General features: G+C 37.7%; 1 protein-coding gene across 2 annotated transcripts in view; it reads right to left on the bottom strand.

Annotated features, from left to right (window-relative positions):
• Positions 1–583: 583 nt before the first annotated feature.
• The window catches only part of EMB2654 (Tetratricopeptide repeat (TPR)-like superfamily protein), a 29433-nt gene continuing 9517 nt past the window's right edge, over positions 584–20499 (bottom strand). The window contains exons 3-10 of one of the 2 annotated variants that reach the window (XR_016102164.1): positions 15753–15858; positions 5782–6891; positions 5598–5703; positions 5302–5506; positions 4891–5023; positions 3986–4261; positions 2198–2318; positions 584–841 (exon numbers count right to left, since the gene is read on the bottom strand). Coding sequence is in view for 1 of the 2 variants with exons in the window: in XM_088954451.1 (XP_088810577.1) it covers positions 756–841; positions 2198–2318; positions 3986–4090; positions 4891–5023; positions 5302–5506; positions 5598–5703; positions 5782–6891; positions 15753–15858 (1972 nt within the window). In the remaining variant the exon portion in view is untranslated. The remainder of the gene's footprint in view (positions 842–2197; positions 2319–3985; positions 4262–4890; positions 5024–5301; positions 5507–5597; positions 5704–5781; positions 6892–15752; positions 15859–20499) is intronic. The other variant, XM_088954451.1, reaches the window with a different exon arrangement.

The following is a 20499-nucleotide window of genomic DNA, read 5'->3' as shown; positions in this document are numbered from 1 at the left end:
TTAAACAAGTTGAGGTAATAAGGTGGAGAGAGACTTATAAACTAGATCCCTAGTGTCCAGAATAACCATCTCATTTAAATGGATTTTATCAGACAACTCTGCGCAAGGAGTCTCGATCCCCTGGTAACAAAATCACGCTTGGCACATCATAGTTTTATACCACCTGTCCTCAATATGCACTTGTTTACATTGTTGTTTGAAAATTCGAATATGTCAAGGACAGAAGACATGAAATTGTAATGTGCCTAGTTTTGTTTGTTTGTAGCAGATCCGAACGCCTTAGGGAGATGGTCTCAATATGATTATATGAATAGGTTGCTGTGGGGATTATCTTTTCTCGGGCAGTTGAATCTGGTGGGGTGGTTACTGGAATGTCTTGATACATGTGACCATCCATTGCTCTGGTCCTCTTTAGTAGGGCTTGACAACTGTACCATCCTTTTATGCACTTTCATTGTAATAGAGGTTTAATTTTATTTACCCAAGAAGAGAACTGAGAAGTAAAAAAAAATGAAGTTTTAACATATGATCCTAGTCTAGGGACAGTAATAATCAATAAATGCCAACATGTATCAGGAAAAAATTTCCCACCAATAGAAACATTAATTTCAATTATGATATGTGATTTTACATTTGCATTGTATGTGTATATCAGTAAGCATCTCTTGCCAGTGAATGGTACATACTAGTAAAGAATTCTGGACACTGTACAGCCTTAAACCTGATATTATGACATTAGACTTTTGTCTGTTCAGTCATTGTACAGGATGCTTCATGCAAGTTTTCCCTTTGTACAGCGTATCTGGTGGGATTTTATCCATTGCTTTTGCTTTCAGGGAGCCTGTGAAATGCCCAAACCTCAATTAATATGGCAAAATTTACTGATTGGAAGCTTCTAATGGAAGATCATAGATATTCACTTAAATTGGAAGATAGCCACTGAGATCATGAATACCAAAAGGGAAAAAGAATAAAAGGAAGACCAAAAATCAAGGTGGAAGAAAAAGAACAAGCAGAAAAGACTTTCCCCTAACATAAAATAAAACACAGTTGTCACAGTGCATAGTGGAAAGGACTGCAAAAAATAAACATCCCAAACACACCAGCCTCTGTCAAAGTCCAAAAAAAATGCAGCCAATGATTGCTTTAGAATACAAAGAGGTAGTAGACAGTATTCTATTTTTCATCCATAAGGCAAGGATGTGCATAAGCGTTATAAGCATGATTACTCATACTTGATAAAATTCTGAAGCAGAAGTTTTATCTAGAATGACCAGCATACACATGCAAGCATGCTACAGGCATATTTACCAAGGATCATTTCAGAATGAATTCAAGAATTTAAGTTAATAAAAAAATTTAACTTTCAAGTAGCCCATCTTTTCCAATTTGCCACATTTTCCTTATTCAACAAAGTTAGCCACAAGTGACTGTACCATGAACACAATGGCCAATCTTAATCAAACTTTTTCCATGTCAAAAGCAGCAATGGAACATGATTGTAAGTTGCTTATTGTTTTCCATTTCTCTTTCTTTTCTTCTCTGGTTGTGTATCGAGACACTCTCCATGCAAAAAAATAAGTTACAAATTTACAACATATGCCAACCTTTTAATTATGGATGGTTATGTTTTATATTTTCTCATTGTATGAAATTAGGTGCAAACACAAGGCATCTGATGGGATATGATAGGCATTCAATGAGGTAATAATCCCATCACTTTATTTTAACACTCAGGTTTCTATGTGAAAGCATTTAGAACATTAGAATATTTATCCAGTTACCTATCCAATGGGTACAGGATTGCACTATATACACACACACACACACACATTATGGCCATTTACAGAGAATGCACTAGACTACAAGTACCACAGGTAGGGATGTCAATCGGTCAGGTTCAGCACACATTTTTCTCAACCTGAACCTGACATGACCTGTCCCACAAATGGTATCCCTATACTCAGCTAAGGCTATAATTAAAAATGTTTGAATGCAATTTTTGTCAGCTAGCGACTACTTTATCACCTAGGTAGGTGAGTAGTTACCTAGACAGACACCATTTAACATAATTCATGGTGTTCAGGCTGGATACCCATCATGGATGCCTTATTGTCAAGGTAATGCCTTGACATCCATGCTATGGATACAGACTGAGTTATAATGTTATATATCATTGTCAAATAAATATTCTTACCCATTCTTTCATGTATGAGAGAAGCATATTCTGTCCCACCACCTTTCCATGCAAAGGAGGTAATGCTGCGATACATTCCAAGTGAAGGTTGAATTCCTGCTTCTTCCATCCATTCCAGTACCTGCATTCACATTCTTCATGATTTCTTCCAGAAACAACCTTAAAAATGCATAACCTTAAAGTATTCAAATGCAAAAAGTTTACATTACTTGGGACATAGTTAAAAAATTAATAAAAATAATAAACAGAGAGAGAGAGAGAGATGGAAAGAAAAATTAGATATTTATGACAATCCTTTTTCTATAAGCTTTGAGCTGTTCATACCATTTTTGAGAAAAGAGGTAACTAATATTCATTTTTCAAGGTGGTGCTTAGGCAAAGGCCCTCATAGAGGGTCACCTCACTTAACCACCAAGGTTTTTTTTACATGGTTCTCTGGATACTTTTATATTCTTAACTTTTTGAGATTATAATAATATAGTAGGCATTGTTAAACTAAATTATTCAGCTTAAGTTAAAATACTACTTTCATTTCATTATTTTCTCATTTGTTAGGGTTCAATCAACATGTATACTTCCTTGAACCCTCAAAGACTTCACAACTTTAATTGATAAGCATGGAAGAACTCAATTTTATCCAATCAACACATATTGATTATTTTCGTCATCTTCTTTCACCTTTTCTTTTCTTTTCTTCTTTTCGTAGGACAAAAATAGAGACTCAGCCCCCTCTATTTTTTGAAATTTCTTTCCTTTTTTCCTTTTTTTTCATGAATGTGTTGATTTTCTATGTTTCAAATAAAGCATAAAAAAGATTGTCTCTAGGGTCTACTACCTTACTATAACAATTTAGAAATATCAAGGTAGTCTAACATGTTAAGCGATGAGTACAAATGACCACGACACTTTCACTCAACCGTCTAATAAAATACAAACATGCTATCAATCAAATAAAAAACCAAATCACCCAGTGAGTGCATGGCCGAGTGATTTGGTTTCAATGATTTCACATGGTCACAACACTTTCTTGCAACCCTACAGTAAAACACAGACATCATCATAGTCGTTCATGCCTTATCCCAACTATATGGGGTCAGCTAAATGAATCCTGTTTCGCCAATCCATTCTATTTAAACCATATCCTCTGTTAAATTATTGGTGCTTAAATCATTTCTTACTACTTCTACCCATGCCCTTTTTGGCCTACCCCTAGCCCTTCCAACCCCTTCAACTTCTAACAAATCGCTTCTCTCATCGTTTCTTTTCTTAGGACAAAAATAGAGGCTCATCCCTTCTATTTTCTGAATTTTCTTTTTTTTTCCAATTTTTTCATGAATATGTTGATTTTCTATGTTTTAAATGAAGCTTATATATTTTTTATGAAGATTATAGACAATTAATAGTGAAGGATGGTAGCTACTTGCTAATGGAACCTAGGTAATTACCCTAGAATTCATGGTTTTTATTCAAAAAAAAAAACATCACCTAGGCAACGAGGCTACAAGGCACCCACTATCGCCTAGTCTCACCTCAACACCTTGAAAACTATACTTGTATTCAATAACTCAAAAACAGGGGGGAAGGGGGGATGTAAAAGAAAGGGCAATGAAAACATACACACACACACAAAAAAAAAAAAAGAGCCCAAGCTAAAAGATTGGCATTGTACTAATGCAATTAATTTTCTGATTTCTATATGGTTCTATACATGCATTTTTGCCTTTTTGAATGCATTAGTACAACTCATTTCTTACACATCAAAGAAACTTTACATGTTATTATAGGTACCTCAATATACTTTCTCCATTTTCCAGCAGCCAAAAGATTCTTCAACAAAACTGAATAGGTCCCTATGTTGACATCTGCACCTGATGCCAGTATTTTGTAAAACAGCTGCAAATTGTGAAAATGAAAATTAATACTGCTTTTCCAACTTCACCCCAAGGATGATAAATAACAGACAATTGCTACGCCTGAAATTTTTAGTTGCAGAAATCCTGGGTAGTGCAATCTTCAGCAAAATGAGACTGCATCTGGACTTGGGGAAGACACAGCTATACAAATCTGAAAATTCATTTAGTAACTATATCAAGACTCTTTAAACAGGAATTTTAGACAAATTTCTGGAAATTAAATTCCAAGAGAAAAGGAAGTAAATGAACAAGACTTGAAGCCTTTGTGCTTAAGCAGAAAATATGGCCCTAGATAGTGTGGAGAGGCATAACAAGACACATGAAGCCAACCAACCATTGTTAGGTTGAGACTCAGAAATAAATAGAGTAACAGAACTATGTTTCTTCCCCGGCATATATGTAATTAGGTAATGAGAATGATAAAACTGAAAGACCAAAAACTTTACCATTGGAAGATAATTACTCCATCAAGGATCAAAGATAATTCTTTTGAAAAAAGAAAAGAATCTTATACCACTTATAAAAAAAAAGACAATTCTTTTAAAATATTTAATTAGCTTTTCTTTCTTCTGAAAAAATATTTGACAAGATCAATATATAGGAGGGAAGGAGGGAAATCAATGTCTTTAAATTTCCTTTCTGAGATAAATGAAACAAAATTTCAGTTATTTGATATGCCAATTGAACCTGCAAAGTAAAGAGTGATATTATCCTTATAATCTTATTACAAGTTAGGAATTAAAGAAAGGAACAATATGAGAGAAAAAATACGTTTAGTACCTTCATCATGGTCTCAATCTTTCCACTTTTCCCAAGGAAATGCAGAAGATGATTTATTAATCCAACTGAGACCTCTGAGAATGACACCTCCATCACTTCAATTAGGTCCGTTGCTGTTCTCCAGTCTCGTAGCCTTATGGAAGTTCAAATAGTTTAGGACAATATAGGACGAGTAAATATGTTCTCATTCTAAAACAATAAATATCCAAAATACAAAGAAACTGATGGATATATCAAAGTGAATGAGCACCATCAGAAAGTAGCTAACACGGTGACACCAACAAGAATTTTATCAAATAAGAAAAGCAGCATGGCATATGCAACTTCTTTAGTGCCATCATGCCCATGTCTACAGTGTAACAATTATAGAAAAAATATCATCTATCTAATGTACAAAAACATAAATCTTACATGCTACAGGCTGATATAATTTCAAAGAAAGTGGCTTCAATGAAAGGGATTTTTCTCTCTCCCATCAACTCTGCCAGAAGAAGAACCTTGGATGGTTGGCATCCTCTGTTAAAAGCTTTCATCAGTGAAGAGCATGCAATAGAATCAGGTTGGATACCATCCATTTCCATTTCTTCAAATAGAGCACATGCTTTCTTCCAGTTTTCTGCAAAATGCAAAATCCAAGTAAATGGAAATTAAAAGGGTTTCTCCAAGCGAGAATCTGATCACCTCAGTATCTTTAAGTGCAATCCAACCTGCTGCATTATATGCATGTATCATGGCAGTATAGGTTATGACATCAGGACTACAGCCATCCATCTTCATTGTTGTGAACAAAGATTCAGCTTCACCAAGTTGGCCCTGAAAATTAGAGAGAAAGCCTTTAATGAATTTTGTTAATCTACCATTGAGGCAAATGAATCTTGTAAAAACACTTGCCTTTTTGCTGTAAGCACAGATTACAGATGAGCACACCTCATTAGATAAAGGAATTTTTAAATCCATCATCTCACCCAAAAAATTGAGTGATTCGTCATACTTTGCCATTTTGCAAGAGCCACTTATTAATATGCTGAAAGTGGCAGAATCAGGTTTAACTTTCTTTCTTCTCATAGATCTATACAAGGTTAGAGCTTTTTCATACTCCCCTACACTCAAATAGCTACCAATAGCTGAATTATATGCAACAGTGTTCAATTCAATCCCTCTCAACTCAGCTGCAGAAAGTACAGAATCAATTTTCGCCAATTGACCACAGCGGCCACAGGCCGCCAAGAGAGTGCATATTGTGACAATATTTGGTTGAACTCCATCACGTTCCATTTCACGCAGCACCTCCACAGCCTCAGCTAACAAACCTTCAGATCCATACGCATCAATCAGTGCATTGTAACTCACTAAATTGGGCTTCCATGAGTTCTGTCTCATCATATCAAATATTTCTCTGGCCTTTTCAGGTTGGTGTGATCTACCATAAGCATTAAGTAAAGAAGTATATGACACAACATCAGGCCGAATGCCAGAACTTTTAAGTTCATTAAAAACTGACAGGGCCTCTCTATGCATTCCATGCAAGGCATATGCACCAATAAGTGAATTATAGGAAACAATATTTGGTTTTAAACCTTCAGCAAGCATCATGTCAAATACAGCCTTGCAGTTTTCTATCTGTCCACAAAGAGAATATGCATGAATAATACTTGTAAATGTTACAATATCAGGGCGACACTCAGCTCTTTTCTCCCTCATTGAGTTGAAAAGGTCCACAGCTTTCCCATATTGTCCCAGCTTTGCCAGACAGTCTATGACTATATTAAGGGTGATTGTGTCAGGATGGATATTTGTCCCTTTCATTAATTCAAAATAGGACAAAGCCTTAGAATACTGAGCCCCATTTTTGTATGCAGATAAAACAATATTGTGTGTCACCAGATCAGGCCCAACTCCATTTTCTGTCATTTTCTTGCAGATTTTCAGAGCCTCTCTCCAGTGTCCACTTGATCCACAAGCATTAATAAGATTATTGTATGTTGACCGACTTGGAGGAATCTGCACCCATATTCCAAAGGATAATTAAAAGTATAAGAATCTACATTCAAATGCTACAAAAAGATAAGCTTCAAATCAGCAGCTTGTCCACTTCCAAATCAAGTCCTAGTATAGCTTTAAGTAAACTGCTTAATTTTTATTTATTCCAAGACAATGAAATTGATGAGGTATGGAAAACAAATAGTGTTAATGAGAGAGTGTAATGATGTGCAAAAAGTGTGAAATAACAATCTCCCTTCAAACCATAAAATATAAGAAAAATGAAAAAAAAGAAACTAGGTACGCAAATAACTAAATACTTGTTATTGTATAAAAGGCCCTCTCTACCAAAGACATAGCTAGGTCATCTAGAATAGAATTCAACTCTCTAGTCATCCTGTATTCAGAGAAGATGGCAACCAAGGTTCGACCTTTTATTTATTTATTTTTTTATTGATAGGTAAGATTTGCCACCTTTATCCTATTTCATTAGGATAAGGTTCCATGGACCTTCTACACCTTGGACATATCTAATAGCACTACCTGAATCCCCTTCTAAATAAGAGGTGAGGCTAGCTTGTTTGACTACCCACTAACCTGTCAAGAGGATGAGGACCACAGCTTTAGTAAAAGCCATGTTTCCTATGGGGCCACTGTAAGCCCAAAACTCACTACCATCAAATTTGAATGCCCCTATATGCCTAAGGGTCCTGGATTAACTTGTGAGCTCCTATCAAAGTGTAACTTATTCAGAAGGAGGATAGGAACCTAATTAAGGGGGTCCACCAAGTTCCTTCTAAGACATTAGAAAAGATGCCTAAAAAGTCCTTCAATGATAGTTACAATAAACTAGGGAGAGATAGGATGTGACCCCTTAGCAATTATCAACAATTTCAAGGAAACCACAAACCACATTTATAACCTCATAGGATGTCATCTTGTATCATCCTATTTTAGCTTATTTTAATAATTCATTAATAAAAAATCCATGCTCAGGAGGCTTACACTGGCATTCTGGTTTACACATCACGCCTCAGGATGGTAGAATGCCTTGTGTCATGCCCCCATGTTTTAAAACATTGGAATGGACACATGTATGAAAATAAAAGCATCACCCTACTAGAAAAATTGTGGCCTATATCCACTCAATGGTGGTAGAATGGGTTTGGCCATTTGGGTGCATCCTAAATTTGACAATAAAGATGGAGAACCTCTGATATCTTTCTTTTTACAGTAAAGGTAAAAGTATATTAAAATAACATAAAGGAAAATAGGGCTTTGTGGCCCAAGCAAAATAATTAGGACCAATTTGAATGTATGGTATACAAGGAAATAGAACCTCCAAATGATGTATACCTCTCATTCCTTAGTTACAGGTGGCTTTGAATATTGTCATGAGTGATGTTTAAGATTCTTAATGGTTTCTTAAATAAATTATTTTGTTTTCCTTTTTTTTCTAGTGAAACCTCTTCACCTTCTCAAGGAACAGTTCCCCTTGCTTTATTCTTTGTCCACATATAAGAGAGAACCCATCTCAAAATTCTGGTTTAATTCCATTTCCAGGCTTATTTGGGACTTTGGTTTAAGAAGAGACTAAAAGAGAGAGAATGTTCTTCTCTAATTGACCTGTTGGTCAAACTTGGTACAATTTTCTTGGACAAACATACAGAAGGCAGTAGGGTAGGGTTTGTTTCTCAAATAGGTGTTTTCTCTTGTGCTTCTTTTTTTAGCACCTTCACCCACTCAAACATTCTAGGGAAAGATTTCCCAGTGAAAGAGATTTGGAGTAGACCTATTGCCCCTAGAATCCAAGCCTTTTATTGGGAAGCTTTCCTTGATAAAATTAGTTCTTGTGATGTGCTCCATAGAAGAAGACCTAATAAATGCCTTTCTCCCATATATGCATTCTTTGCAAAGCAAGCAGTGAGACCATTCCCCATTTACTAATCTCTTGTTCTTTTGTGAATTGTGTTTTTTTATAAAATAAAATTTCATTAAAGAGATGCATCAAACTAGGTGCATTTGTTCTCTCTTTGATTGCAGATGGGACCCTCCTCAAGATGTGGCAACCCTCTTTAGCTCAAGTTTTCCAAGGCAGCTGAAGAAGAGAGGAAGAATTATGTGGAGGGCAGTTAGAGAAGCCTTAGTATGGACAATATGGGAAAAATGAAATGAAAGAATATTCAAAGAGAAGAGTAAGTCCAAAGAGTTAATAGTAGAGAGCATAAAAGTAAAATTTGCACATTGTAGGACTTTCAAGGATTTTCAATGGATGACATAATAAGATCTTGGGGAGCAATGGAAAACTCTTCTATAGTGAAAGGTAAAGTTGTGATGGAGTGGAAACCTCCTCTTACCAATGTGGTGAAGCTGAACTGATGGAAGCTTTCTAGGCAATCCAGGCCCGACGGATATTTCAGAAATGCAGAATGCAAGATGTGGCAATGTATTCAGGCCCAATTAGTTTGGATATTATTTGAAAGGTGAAATATTAGCATTTCTACGAGGTCTAAGGATAGTTAGCAGCTAGGGTTACAGAAAATGGAGGTGGAGGGAGAGTCAAAGTTGGTCATTTCCTGGACAAATAATAAGAATTCAGGTGTTTGGGAATATAGGCCAACACTAAGGGAAATCAACCATTTAGCTAAGAAAATGGGAGCTGCCTTCAGATGGGTTAAAAGGGCTGCAAACGGGATAGCAGATTTTTTAGCTAAGCAAGGGGTTCATAGGCAGCAAGTGTTCTGGACTGAACATTCATTGGCTTAAAGTTGTAACAGGAAGGTTTTTTTATCAATAACAGAACCGGTTCATTAAATTAAAAATGCACGGCAGTACAAGGAATAGAAAAGGGAGAGATAAACTCTCTTAACTCTTCCAAAAGAGAAGAAAAAAATTACACTGTCGCCCAAAAAAACTGATTTCTCCTAAAGTAAGGCCGGAGTGGAAACCACCTGAAGGCAATAAAGTAAAGCTGAATTTTGACGGGTGCTCATATGGAAATCCAGGCATTTCAGGATTAGGAGTATTAAGAAACCCTGACAGGAGGATATTGGGTATGTTCTCAGGGCGGATTGGCAACAGTAACTTGCTGAAGGCTGAACTATTGGCATTACTACAAGGGTTAAAGCTAGCCAAACAACTAGGATGCAGACATGTTGAAGTGGAAGGGGATTCAAAAGTAGTAATTTCATGGGCAAGAAATAGCAGCCACACCCCATGGACATTTAAACATGTGATTAGGGAAGTGGAGAAGATTGCCAAGGAGGTTGAGGCTGAATTTAAATGGGTCCGAAGAAGTGCAAATGGGCTAGCTGATGGATTAGCAAAACAAGGGGCATTGAGACAGCAATTATTTTGGGCTACACTGTAATGAAGGATGAATAGAGTGAGGAAAAGGGATCAACAGTCCCATCATCAAATTGTATAAAATGCTTACAATCTGAATTTTAATAAAACACGTATTTACTGAATAAAAAAAAAAAAAGATTTCTCCCCACCCCTTGTTTAGCCAAACAGTCGGCAAATGAATTAGCATCTCTTTTCACCAATTGTATAATGACCTCCATGTCTTGTAGCAAGCTTCTAATTCTTCTCTTCTCAAAGATGTAGCCCCACCATCCAACATCCTCCTCTTTTTGCAGCCAATTAATAACCATCTTGGAGTGTCCTTCAATCACCAGTTTGCAAATAAGTAATTCCTTAGACTTCTTCACTCCTTCCAACACCACCATTATTTCAGCCCTCAGAGAGTCACCCTACCCAATTGAGCCTGAAAAAAGAGCAAGTACTCTACCACCCTCATCGCTGAATACTCCTATACACCTTAAGGACCCAGATTTCCTTTGTTGGGAATTAACTTCCAATTTTGATGTGTACTCTTAACCATTTCTTTTAATGAAATTCTGTGCTACAGATTAAAAAAAAAAAACTTCTTTTTCATTAATGGAATTTTATCTTATTATCAGAAAAAAAAAACTAATTGTTCGAGTATGAGGGCATTTCTGTCCTTTATGAATATTTGTATTTGGGCGCCTATTCAAGGGCACCTTTGTAATTTTTTCTTGTGAAGAAAAATGAAAAGTCTCTTGGTGTGAACAGTACCACACCAAGCATTCTCAACACTTTCTTCTTCTTCTTCTCTTCTCTCTTCAACATCTCTAAACCTTCGAACTTGGTATCAGAGCATCATACAATCAAAGAAACTATCTGCTGCGGGTTGTGGCTTACAAACAGACCTGCTGACATCAGCATGCTGCCGGTTGACGTCAGGAATCCGTACAGTTGGCAGCATCCTCATGAGTTTTTTATGGTGGCTGATTCGCTCTGATTTTAGGGGAATTTTGGTATAAGTTTCATGGTGGTTTGAAGCTGCTTTGGATTTTTTGGATGAAAATTGGCAAAAAATCCAGATCTATAGTTTAGGGCTTGCATGCTTGTATGGTGGGTTGGTTGCTACTGAAACCTCTTGTATTTGAGTTGTGGTAAACCCCTAGGACTGCAAGAAGTAGTCCTGAATTTTTGGAGCCCTAAAAATTTTTTGGGAAATTCTTTCTTCCCATGTTTTGCCGCCAATACCTATTTTTCCTAGTTTTTTTGGCTGTAACTCGTGTCTAACCCTGTGGGAAAGGTGTTTGGGAGTTCAGCTGGTGTTGGAATACTATGGTGCTGGTGAGAAAATTTTTTTGAGGGCTTGTGATCGATGGGCTCACACAAGGACGTCTGCGTACCTACCTGTGTTCTCCCAGGAAGCAATGACAATGCCGGAGGGCAGATTACTGCTGTAAAACTTGATGGAACAAATTTTCTTGAATGGTCTCAATCAGCCAAGCTTATGATCGGTGTAGAGGTAAAATCGGATTTATTACCGTTAAGGATGCTAAGCTGAAGCCTGAAGATCCAAACTATTCCAAATGGGAAGCAGGATAATTTGTTGGTTGTATCATGGCTCGTATGCTCTATGCAGCCACACATTGCCCGTAACTATATGTTCCTTCCGACAGCTAAAGATATTTGGGATAGACTAACTGCAACTTATTCTCAAGTGAAAAACACTGCCAAAATCTATCAATTGCGGAGAGAGGAATGTAATATGCGATAGGGGGAGAAATCAGTGGCCATGTATTTCTCCTCCTTACAATCAAATTGGGAAAAAAATTGATCATCTTGAGGCTTTGGAGTGGAAGGGTCCTATTGATGCTGAACAATATAGGAAGTACATTGAACAAAACTTAGTTTTTTATTTTCTTGCTGGGTTGAATGTTGATTATGACTTCACCAGGGAAAGGTAATATTAGCATTACCGATGGATCCCACACCCCAATATCAGGTTTGGATGAAGTTGAACTTACCAATAACGTTTCTCTGAACTCTGTACTCCATGTGTTTTTCAGGACCTGAGTAAGGAGATGACGAATGGCAGAGTTTATCTTCTTGGTCAGTCTCCAATGTTAAGGTTGATGTGTTAGTCTGACTCTTGTCATGATGAGAAACTAAGTCAATTGAAATTGTGGCATCACCGTCTTGGGCATGTGTCTTTTGGTTCCTTGAAGTTTTTGTTTCCTAGTTTGTTTGAGTCCTTGTCTAGTTCTGGTCTACAATGTGAAGTCTGTCAACTATCAAAGCAATGTAGAACCACCTTTTTTGCAAGTAACAAAAGAAATAATGTTGCCTTTTATTTAATACATGCTGATGTTTGGGGACCTTATTCTATTCCATGTATGGGTGGCTGTAAATATTTCATTCTCTTTGTTGATGACTATTCGCAATATACTTGGTTGTATTTGATAAAGAGTCGAGATGAAATTCCTTCCATTGTGAAAGGCTTCTTCAGTATGGTGAAGACACAATTTTAGAGGAAGATCAAGATTATTAGATCCGACAATGCCAAGGAGTACTTTGAGAAGCACTTGCAATCCTTCCTTGAAGAAAAAGGATTCACCAGAGTTCCTGCCCTTATACTCCCCAACAAAATGGGGTGTCGAAGAGGAAAAATAGGCATGTGATTGAAGTTGTCAGAGGCTTGTTATTCCATATGCATGTTCCAACTCGGTTTTGGGGGGGTGCTACTCAAATAGTTGTATATCTTATTAATAGACTTCCCTCGCGGACCCTGCACCTCTAGTCTCCTCATTAGCTTCTTTTTCCTAATGAGGATACATTCCATCTTCCTCCCAAGGTTTTTGGGTGTGTCTACTTCATCCATGACATGAGTCCTTTTAGACTGAAATTTGATTTAAAGTCTATCGAGTGTGTCTTCTTGGTGTATTCTTCAGTCCAAAAGGGGTATCGTTGTTATGACCCTTGTTCTGGAAAACGGTATGTGTCCAAAGATGTCACATTCTTTGAGTCAACTCCCTTCTCCGTCTCTCATTCTTCTCTTCAGGGGGGAGAATGTTAGTGAAGATCCGACTCCTTTTTGTATGCCAATTCCTGCAACTGATGTTGTCAATCCTTCTTCTCCTCCACCTCCCTGTGGTGGCAGTAGTCCTCCTCCTTTGCCTCCTCATATTCTTTGGTCTTGGCATTAGTGGTTCATTAGACGAAAAAAGATGATGACTCCAGAGATTAAATGTCCATTACAATCTGACCTCTCGGACTTAGGTAATTTGGATTTTGAACCTCTTCCTATTTCCGATGCATGTGTTGAATCTGTTGTTGAGCCTCCTCTTATAGATTATGACCTTAACCTTCCTATTGCAATCCGTAAAGCAAGACGGACATGTCCTAAGTATCTTATTTCAAATTGTCTCTTATGATACTTTATCACCCTCTTATTGCGCCTATATCTCTTCTATTTATTCTATTTTTATCCCTCACAATGTTACTGAGGCAGTGTAGTTCCCTCATTAGAAGGATACTATGAACCAGGAAATGGAGGCACTCGAAAAAAACCAGACATGGGAAATTGTTTCTCTTCCAGAAGGCAAAGTTCCTATTGGATGCAAGTGGGTTTACACAGAAAAGTATAAAGTTGATGGCTCAATTGAAAGGTATAAAGCTTGACTTGTGGCAAAAGGATGCACTCAGTCTTACGGTATTGAGTTATCATGTCTCTTGCTGCCCACTATTCTTGGCCCTTGTATCAAATGGATGTTAAGAATGCCTTCCTTAATGGAGATCTTCAGGGAGAAGTTTACATGGAACTTCCTCCAGGGGTGAGCATCCCTAGGAGTGAAGGAAAGGTTTTTCGTTTGAAGAAATCCCTTTATGGCCTTAAACAGTCCCCTGAACTTAGTTTGACAGATTCAAGAAAGCTGTCTTAAAAATTTGCTTCTCACAATCACAGCTAACCATACCCTTTTATTCGGAGAGCAAATGGAAAAATAACTATGTTGATGATATTGTTATCATAGGGGGATGATATCTCTGGGATTGTTGAACTAAAGTATTTCCTTACTACTGAGTTTGAAATTAAGGATATCAAAAATCTCCGGTATTTCCTGGGGATTGAGGTAACAAGGTCAAAGAGGGGCATTTATGTTTCTCAGAGGAAATATGTCCTTGATTTGCTCCAGGAGGTAGGAAAATTGGATTGTAAACCAGCTAAAACTCCAATTGATCCCAATCATAAGTTGGGAGTTGATGATGGAGATGTCCTTCCTGACAAAGGTGTGTATCAGAGACTTGTCGGTCACCTTCTCTATTTGTGTCTGACTAGACCAGATAATATCATATGTTGTAAGTGTGGTCAGTCAATACATGCACAAGCCTAGATCATCTCATATGCAAGCAGTGAATAGAATACTTGCCTATTTGAAGGGATGTCCAAGAAAGGGGATATTGTATTCTAGTCATGGGCATCTGAAGGTAGAGGCCTATTCTGATGATGACTAGGCAGGTTCTATTGATGATAAGCGGTCTACTTCTGGCTATTGTACTTTGGTGGATGGTAATGTCGTATCTTAGAGAAGCAAGAAACAATCAGTTGTGGCTCAATCTAGTGCAGAGGCAGAGTACAGAGATATGGCACATGGTGTCTCAAAATTGTCGTGGCTGAAGAACTTGTTGATAGAAATGGGAGTGTAGATTGATACTCTAATGATATTATATTGTGACAATCAAACTGCCATAAACATAGCTCACAATCCTGTACAACATGATCGTACAAAACACATAGAGGTTGATCAACATTTCATTGGAGAAAGAATTGCCAGTGGAGAGATTTGTCTACCTTATGTGAGGTCTGAAGACCAGTTGGCTGATTGTCTTACTAAAGGTGTTCCCAAATCAAAGCTCGACAACAATTTGAACAAGCTGGGCATGATAAATATATAAGCTCAACTTGAGGGGGAGTGTTAAGAGTATGAGGGCATTTATATCCTTTATGAATATTTGTATTTGAGCACCTATTCAAGGGCACCTTTGTAATTTTTGCTTGTAAAGAAAAATGAAAAGTCTCTTGGTGTGAACAGTAACACACCAAGCATTCTCGACATCTCTAAACCTCCAACTCTAACTCTAATAAACTTTCCAACTCTAATAAACTATTGATAGTCAATTATAAAGAGAATATGTCAAGACAATATAAATTTTTATGGTAAATGAAAAATTATTAAAAGAAAAAGACTATTACACAGATAGGTGATGAGGCACTGCCAATTGAGATAAAAACCACAACTGCTCCTATAAAAGAAAAGACCCCTAAAAAAGAAATGCATGAACAATATATACCCCACTCCCTTGCTATTCACATTTACATCCATCTCCTATTAACCTGTTCTCTTCTCTCCAAACTTCCTTATCAGATATATTAACCTTCTTCATTATGCTAAAGTTTGGAGAGAATAATGGGTTAAATACTTAAATATGGAAATAAAAAGAATAATGATCATGTTTGTTACATTTACTAAGACTGATCAAGTAGGAAGAGTACAAATACACACAGCTGCACGAAGCATGTCATCCATGATATTCATAGCCCAACGCCATTGACCAGCTCGACCATGTGCATTAATGAGAGCATTGTACGTTTCAGCATCAGGTTTGCACCTAGTGACAACAATTTACAGGATAGAATTGTTAATTGTTAAGTCACATAAAGTAAAGATGGTTAACTAGATACACTTCTACTAACTAGTCTAGTATATTACAAACCTAAATTAGATGGACAGATAAATCAGTCAATTCCAACAGTAAACAATGACAATTACATGAGCTTGTGATGGCAAATACCACTTATTTGTTTGTTTTCTCTTAATTATTAACAGAACCTTTTGGTACACATCAAAAAAATGGAAATTTTGTTGAAAGATGGAGGGGGGAGGAAAAGGACCCTAAACAACACCTGATTCTACCATGTGAAGAAACCATGTGAGCAATCCAGACTCTCCACCAGATGTTACCCCTCAAGATTGACCATGTGCAGATCCCCACAGTCTACATCAGTTCGATGCTCCAACTTGCATTAAATGGTTGCCTGATTAATAACAGCCCCCTAAACTTTCAATTTTTCAATAAATAAAAGCTTGTTTTGGAGAAATGGACAGGTCTTTTGAGCAGAAGTTTATCAATATAGGATGAGGGGAGGAATAACAAATTGTCTATAAATATACATATGTATAAAGAAGGTAATGAGGCACAGCCTTCATATGCAAACATACACATAAACAGAAGGATACAAGTAAGAACAGAAAGGCAAGCACCCTACACATAATCTACAACAGTATCAAAAAAAGATGCCAAATTTATACCCATCCAAAAAACAGAGAGCCCAAATTCTAATCCAAACGATGCCCAATTTGTTTCTTCTATTCCACTCTCTCCAAATTCCCCAACAGGTTGTAAATGGAGTCATGCTCCATACAATCTTTACCTTTTACCACCAGAAATGTTATGGCCAAGAAACAAATATCTCATGAGGATGATGAAATAGACTGATCCTTAGTTGCTTAAACAACTAAGGAAGTAGGATAAAATGAAGTCTGCCACCTTGTAAAGAATGAACAAATGCATGGCAGTTTCCTCAAAATTCTTGCACATGAAGCACAAGCTTGCCAAATGATACCCTCTAGATTTCAAATGGTTAACTGTCCAAAACTCCAAATGATGTCAAATGACAATAACCAAGCAAAAGCCTCAATTCTTAGAGGGATAGGACTACCCCAAAGGCTCTCATTATGGAATGTTCCACCTGATTTCTGAACAAAAACTCATGATAAGATTTCAATTTGAACATCCTAACATACATTCTTTCCACCATCTTGCATCAGCTAAATCAGGCTTAATCTTCAATTGCTTCTAATATACTGAACAAATTGACACATTTATCCAATTCTCTGTCTAGGAGTGGTCTTCTCAATGTTGGGTGCCATACCATCTAACCTCTCCTTGTTTCAAAGCACTGACTTACTGTGATATCCTTAGAACTCAATTGATATAACCTACGATACATTCGTCACCTCCATCCTTGGCCATGGCAGTCATCCAGTCATCAGAATGACCACAACGATGGCATCTTTATATCACTGTCAACAGAGTAATCAAAACCACGAGGGTCAGGCAGTCAAGCTCTTAGGGAACCATACACTTAGTGTTAGATCTGTGATCAAATTGCTGCCTACTTCTAAATTTCTTTAAATGATAGTCCTCTCTTCACGTTCCTTACAATTTAAGCCAACAGATATCATATCTATTGAGAAAGCAAAATTGTTGGGTCAAACTCCTGCTGCTAATTACCTTCTCTTTTTTCTTAGCTGAAACAGTAGGTTCATTCCAAAACATTAAGCAGTAGTTGGGCATGATTCTTTTGAGAAATGCTAGGAATGTTGCTGGGGAAGATATTGAGATATAGATTTTTGCTCCTTATGGATTTGGCCACAAAAGGTTATAATCTATGGATTTTTTTTGAAATCAAGAAAAAAATTCATTAAAAGAAAAAGATTACATCCTAACACCCGTGGTTGTCTAGATGACACACCAATACAATCACAAAGGATTCTGCATTACAAGGCTGTAAATCAAGGAAATTCCAGAAATTTTCAAACAAATCAGCTTTGGAGACTTGATCACATTGCCCATTCCTGCTATCAAAAATTCAAAGCTCCACCCATTCACCTCCCTCCTCCTTCCTTCTTTCATACCCCTCACAATCCAGCTAAGAAACCTCAACTTCCTCCCACTCTCCTTGTCTTCCCACCAACCCCAAGATCACTCAATCTCGTCCAGTCCCTCCTCTTCTCCCCCTTCCTCATCCCACCCCTTGATTTTCTCCAAGTATTCTTCCTTACTTTTTTTCTCTTCTCTTTCTTTTTTTCAAACTTCTCAAATGCTATTTTTGTGAAGCCTTTCCCTCCCCAAAAGACTAAACCAAGAGACTTTCCTATCTCGACCTCCCTCTCCACCAAATTATTGATATTCACCTTCCCATTTTGTACTAATTCCTTCCCTTATTGGTCCTTTTGAATCTGTTCTGCTCTTTTTCTCTCTCTATTCCTGTCCCCAGTCTTTGAAACTTCTCCATCTTCTCCTTGGTTTTTTTCTTCTGGTCTCTGTTGTGTACTCTTGACAGTGTGGCTGATCTGAAATAAGAGGAAGAGAAGATAAGGGAAGAAGAGAGAAGGGAGAAGAGAAGAGATTGGCAATGGAACAGTGCTGGCGGCGCCAGCTTCTATTAGTGTATATAGGGCGACTACAATAAAAGGGGAAAAGACCCTTGTGCCCCTCTGTAAGTGAAGTACAATAAACAGAAAAATAGAAAAGACATTAATCAACCAAACAGACCCTATCAAGACAAGACTAAAAGACAAGAAATAAAATAAACTATTTCAACACTCCCCCTCAAGTTGGAGCATAGATGTCAATCATGCCCACTTGTCACACAAATCATTATGCCGCACATGATGAAGACCCTTGGTGAAGATGTCTGCAAGTTGTTCTTCTAAGATGACATATGAAGTGCATACTTCTCCATTCACAAGTTTCTCTCTAATAAAATGCTTGTCCACTTCAATGTGTTTCGTCCTATCATGGAGGATTGGATTAGTTGCAATGTTGATAGCAGCTTTATTATCGCAATAGAGTGACAGGGTTACTAACTGCAAAACCCAATTCACCTAACAGGTTTCTTATCCACATGATTTCAGCAACCCCATGAGACATGGCTCTGTATTCGGCTTCAGCACTGGATCTAGCCAACACACTTTGCTTCTTACTTCTCCATGTGACTAAATTTCCTCCTACAAAGGCACAATACCCATTGGTAGACTTTCGGTCATCAACTGCCCCTGCCCAATCAGCATCAGTGTATACTTCCACCTTTAAATGTCCATGTTTTTGGAACAACAAACCAGCTCCGGGGAACTTCTTGAGGTATCTAAGGACCCTCTCTGCAGCTTCAAAGTGAGTTGTCCTAGGATTGTGCATGAACTGGCTAAGGACACCCACTGCATAAGCAATATCAGGCCTGTTAGCGTAGGGGTATTTCTGTCTTTATACCTTGATTGATGTTGCTGATCTGTAATGTTGTGTTGAAACATGTGCTCTTAACTTAAGTAAGGGCACATAGGTCTTTTCAGTTATGTTTTAATAATAATATAAATACTTACTGGCCAACTGGGAGAAATCAAGTTGACTCTTTCAGTTCGAACCAGAATTCTCTCTTCTCTCTTTCTCTCTTTCTCTATTTCTCTATCACTCTTTCTTCTTCTACATAACTGAACTCAGTCAGGCCGAACTCTAAGGCAGACCTGAATTCGAACATGGTATCAGAGCAGGTTAAACCTGCCTAGATTTTTGCTTGACTAGGGTTCATTCTCTGCGCACCCTATCTAGGGTTTTCCTCTTTTTTCCTGTGTTCGATTGGAGATAAGGGAAAGGGCTGAAAAGGAGTGATCGCCCTCTTCCCTTGGGGGTCTCTATGCCTCCAATCAGGTCGTATGTGGTCAGTTGCTGTGATTTCTGAGATCGCCCTCTCCTAGTAGAGGAAGAATAGAGGGCCGAACTGTGTGTGGCTGTTGTGTGTGAAGCGGCTGTTGTGTGTGGACTGCTCTCCTGCTCACATGGCTGTTGTGTGTGAACTGCTCTCCTGCTCACATGGTTGTTACTTCAGCGATAAGGTAAGAGATTTCAGTTCTTAATATCAGTTATGGATTAAATAGGAGGTGTGTTTCAGATCATTTGCTAGTGTTTCGGCCAGTAAGTGCTAGGGTTTATGCTGGTTTCTTTGTGCATGTTGAAGGAAGAGATATGATCATATAGTGGTGAGATTTCAGGTAGTTGTAGGAGCAGGGTTTGTGGTGTAAAGAGCACACATTCCAGCAACAATTAGTGCTGCAATCAGTGTGATAGGTGTGACCTAGTGGTGTGTAGTGTGCAGATCTCAGTGATAATAGAATTCAGCAAGTGTGCAGAATTGGTGATAACATAATGGGAGACGGTAATGATTATAAACCTAGTGTGATGGTGCCTACAGACTACCTGAATGTTCAGATGACCTCCATTAAGTTAAATGGAGAGAATTATGTGCCTTGGGCTAAATACGTTGAAGTCTTTCTAAAGGCAAAGAAGAAGGTAAAACATATCAGAGAGGAGAAACCCTCCTCTGACTCTCACGAGTATGAAGATTGGGAGCAAGAGGACGCTCAGATCATCACATGGTTGTGGAACAGTATGGAACCCAGGATTAGTGTGAAC

The sequence above is a fragment of the Nelumbo lutea genome, chromosome 7, assembly GCF_056320005.1.
Source record: "Nelumbo lutea isolate HS-2025 chromosome 7, American lotus-T2T, whole genome shotgun sequence".
Classification (NCBI taxonomy): Eukaryota; Viridiplantae; Streptophyta; class Magnoliopsida; order Proteales; family Nelumbonaceae; genus Nelumbo; species Nelumbo lutea.
Note: the sequence above shows the minus strand (reverse complement) of the source record. Positions and strands in the feature narration are given on the sequence as shown.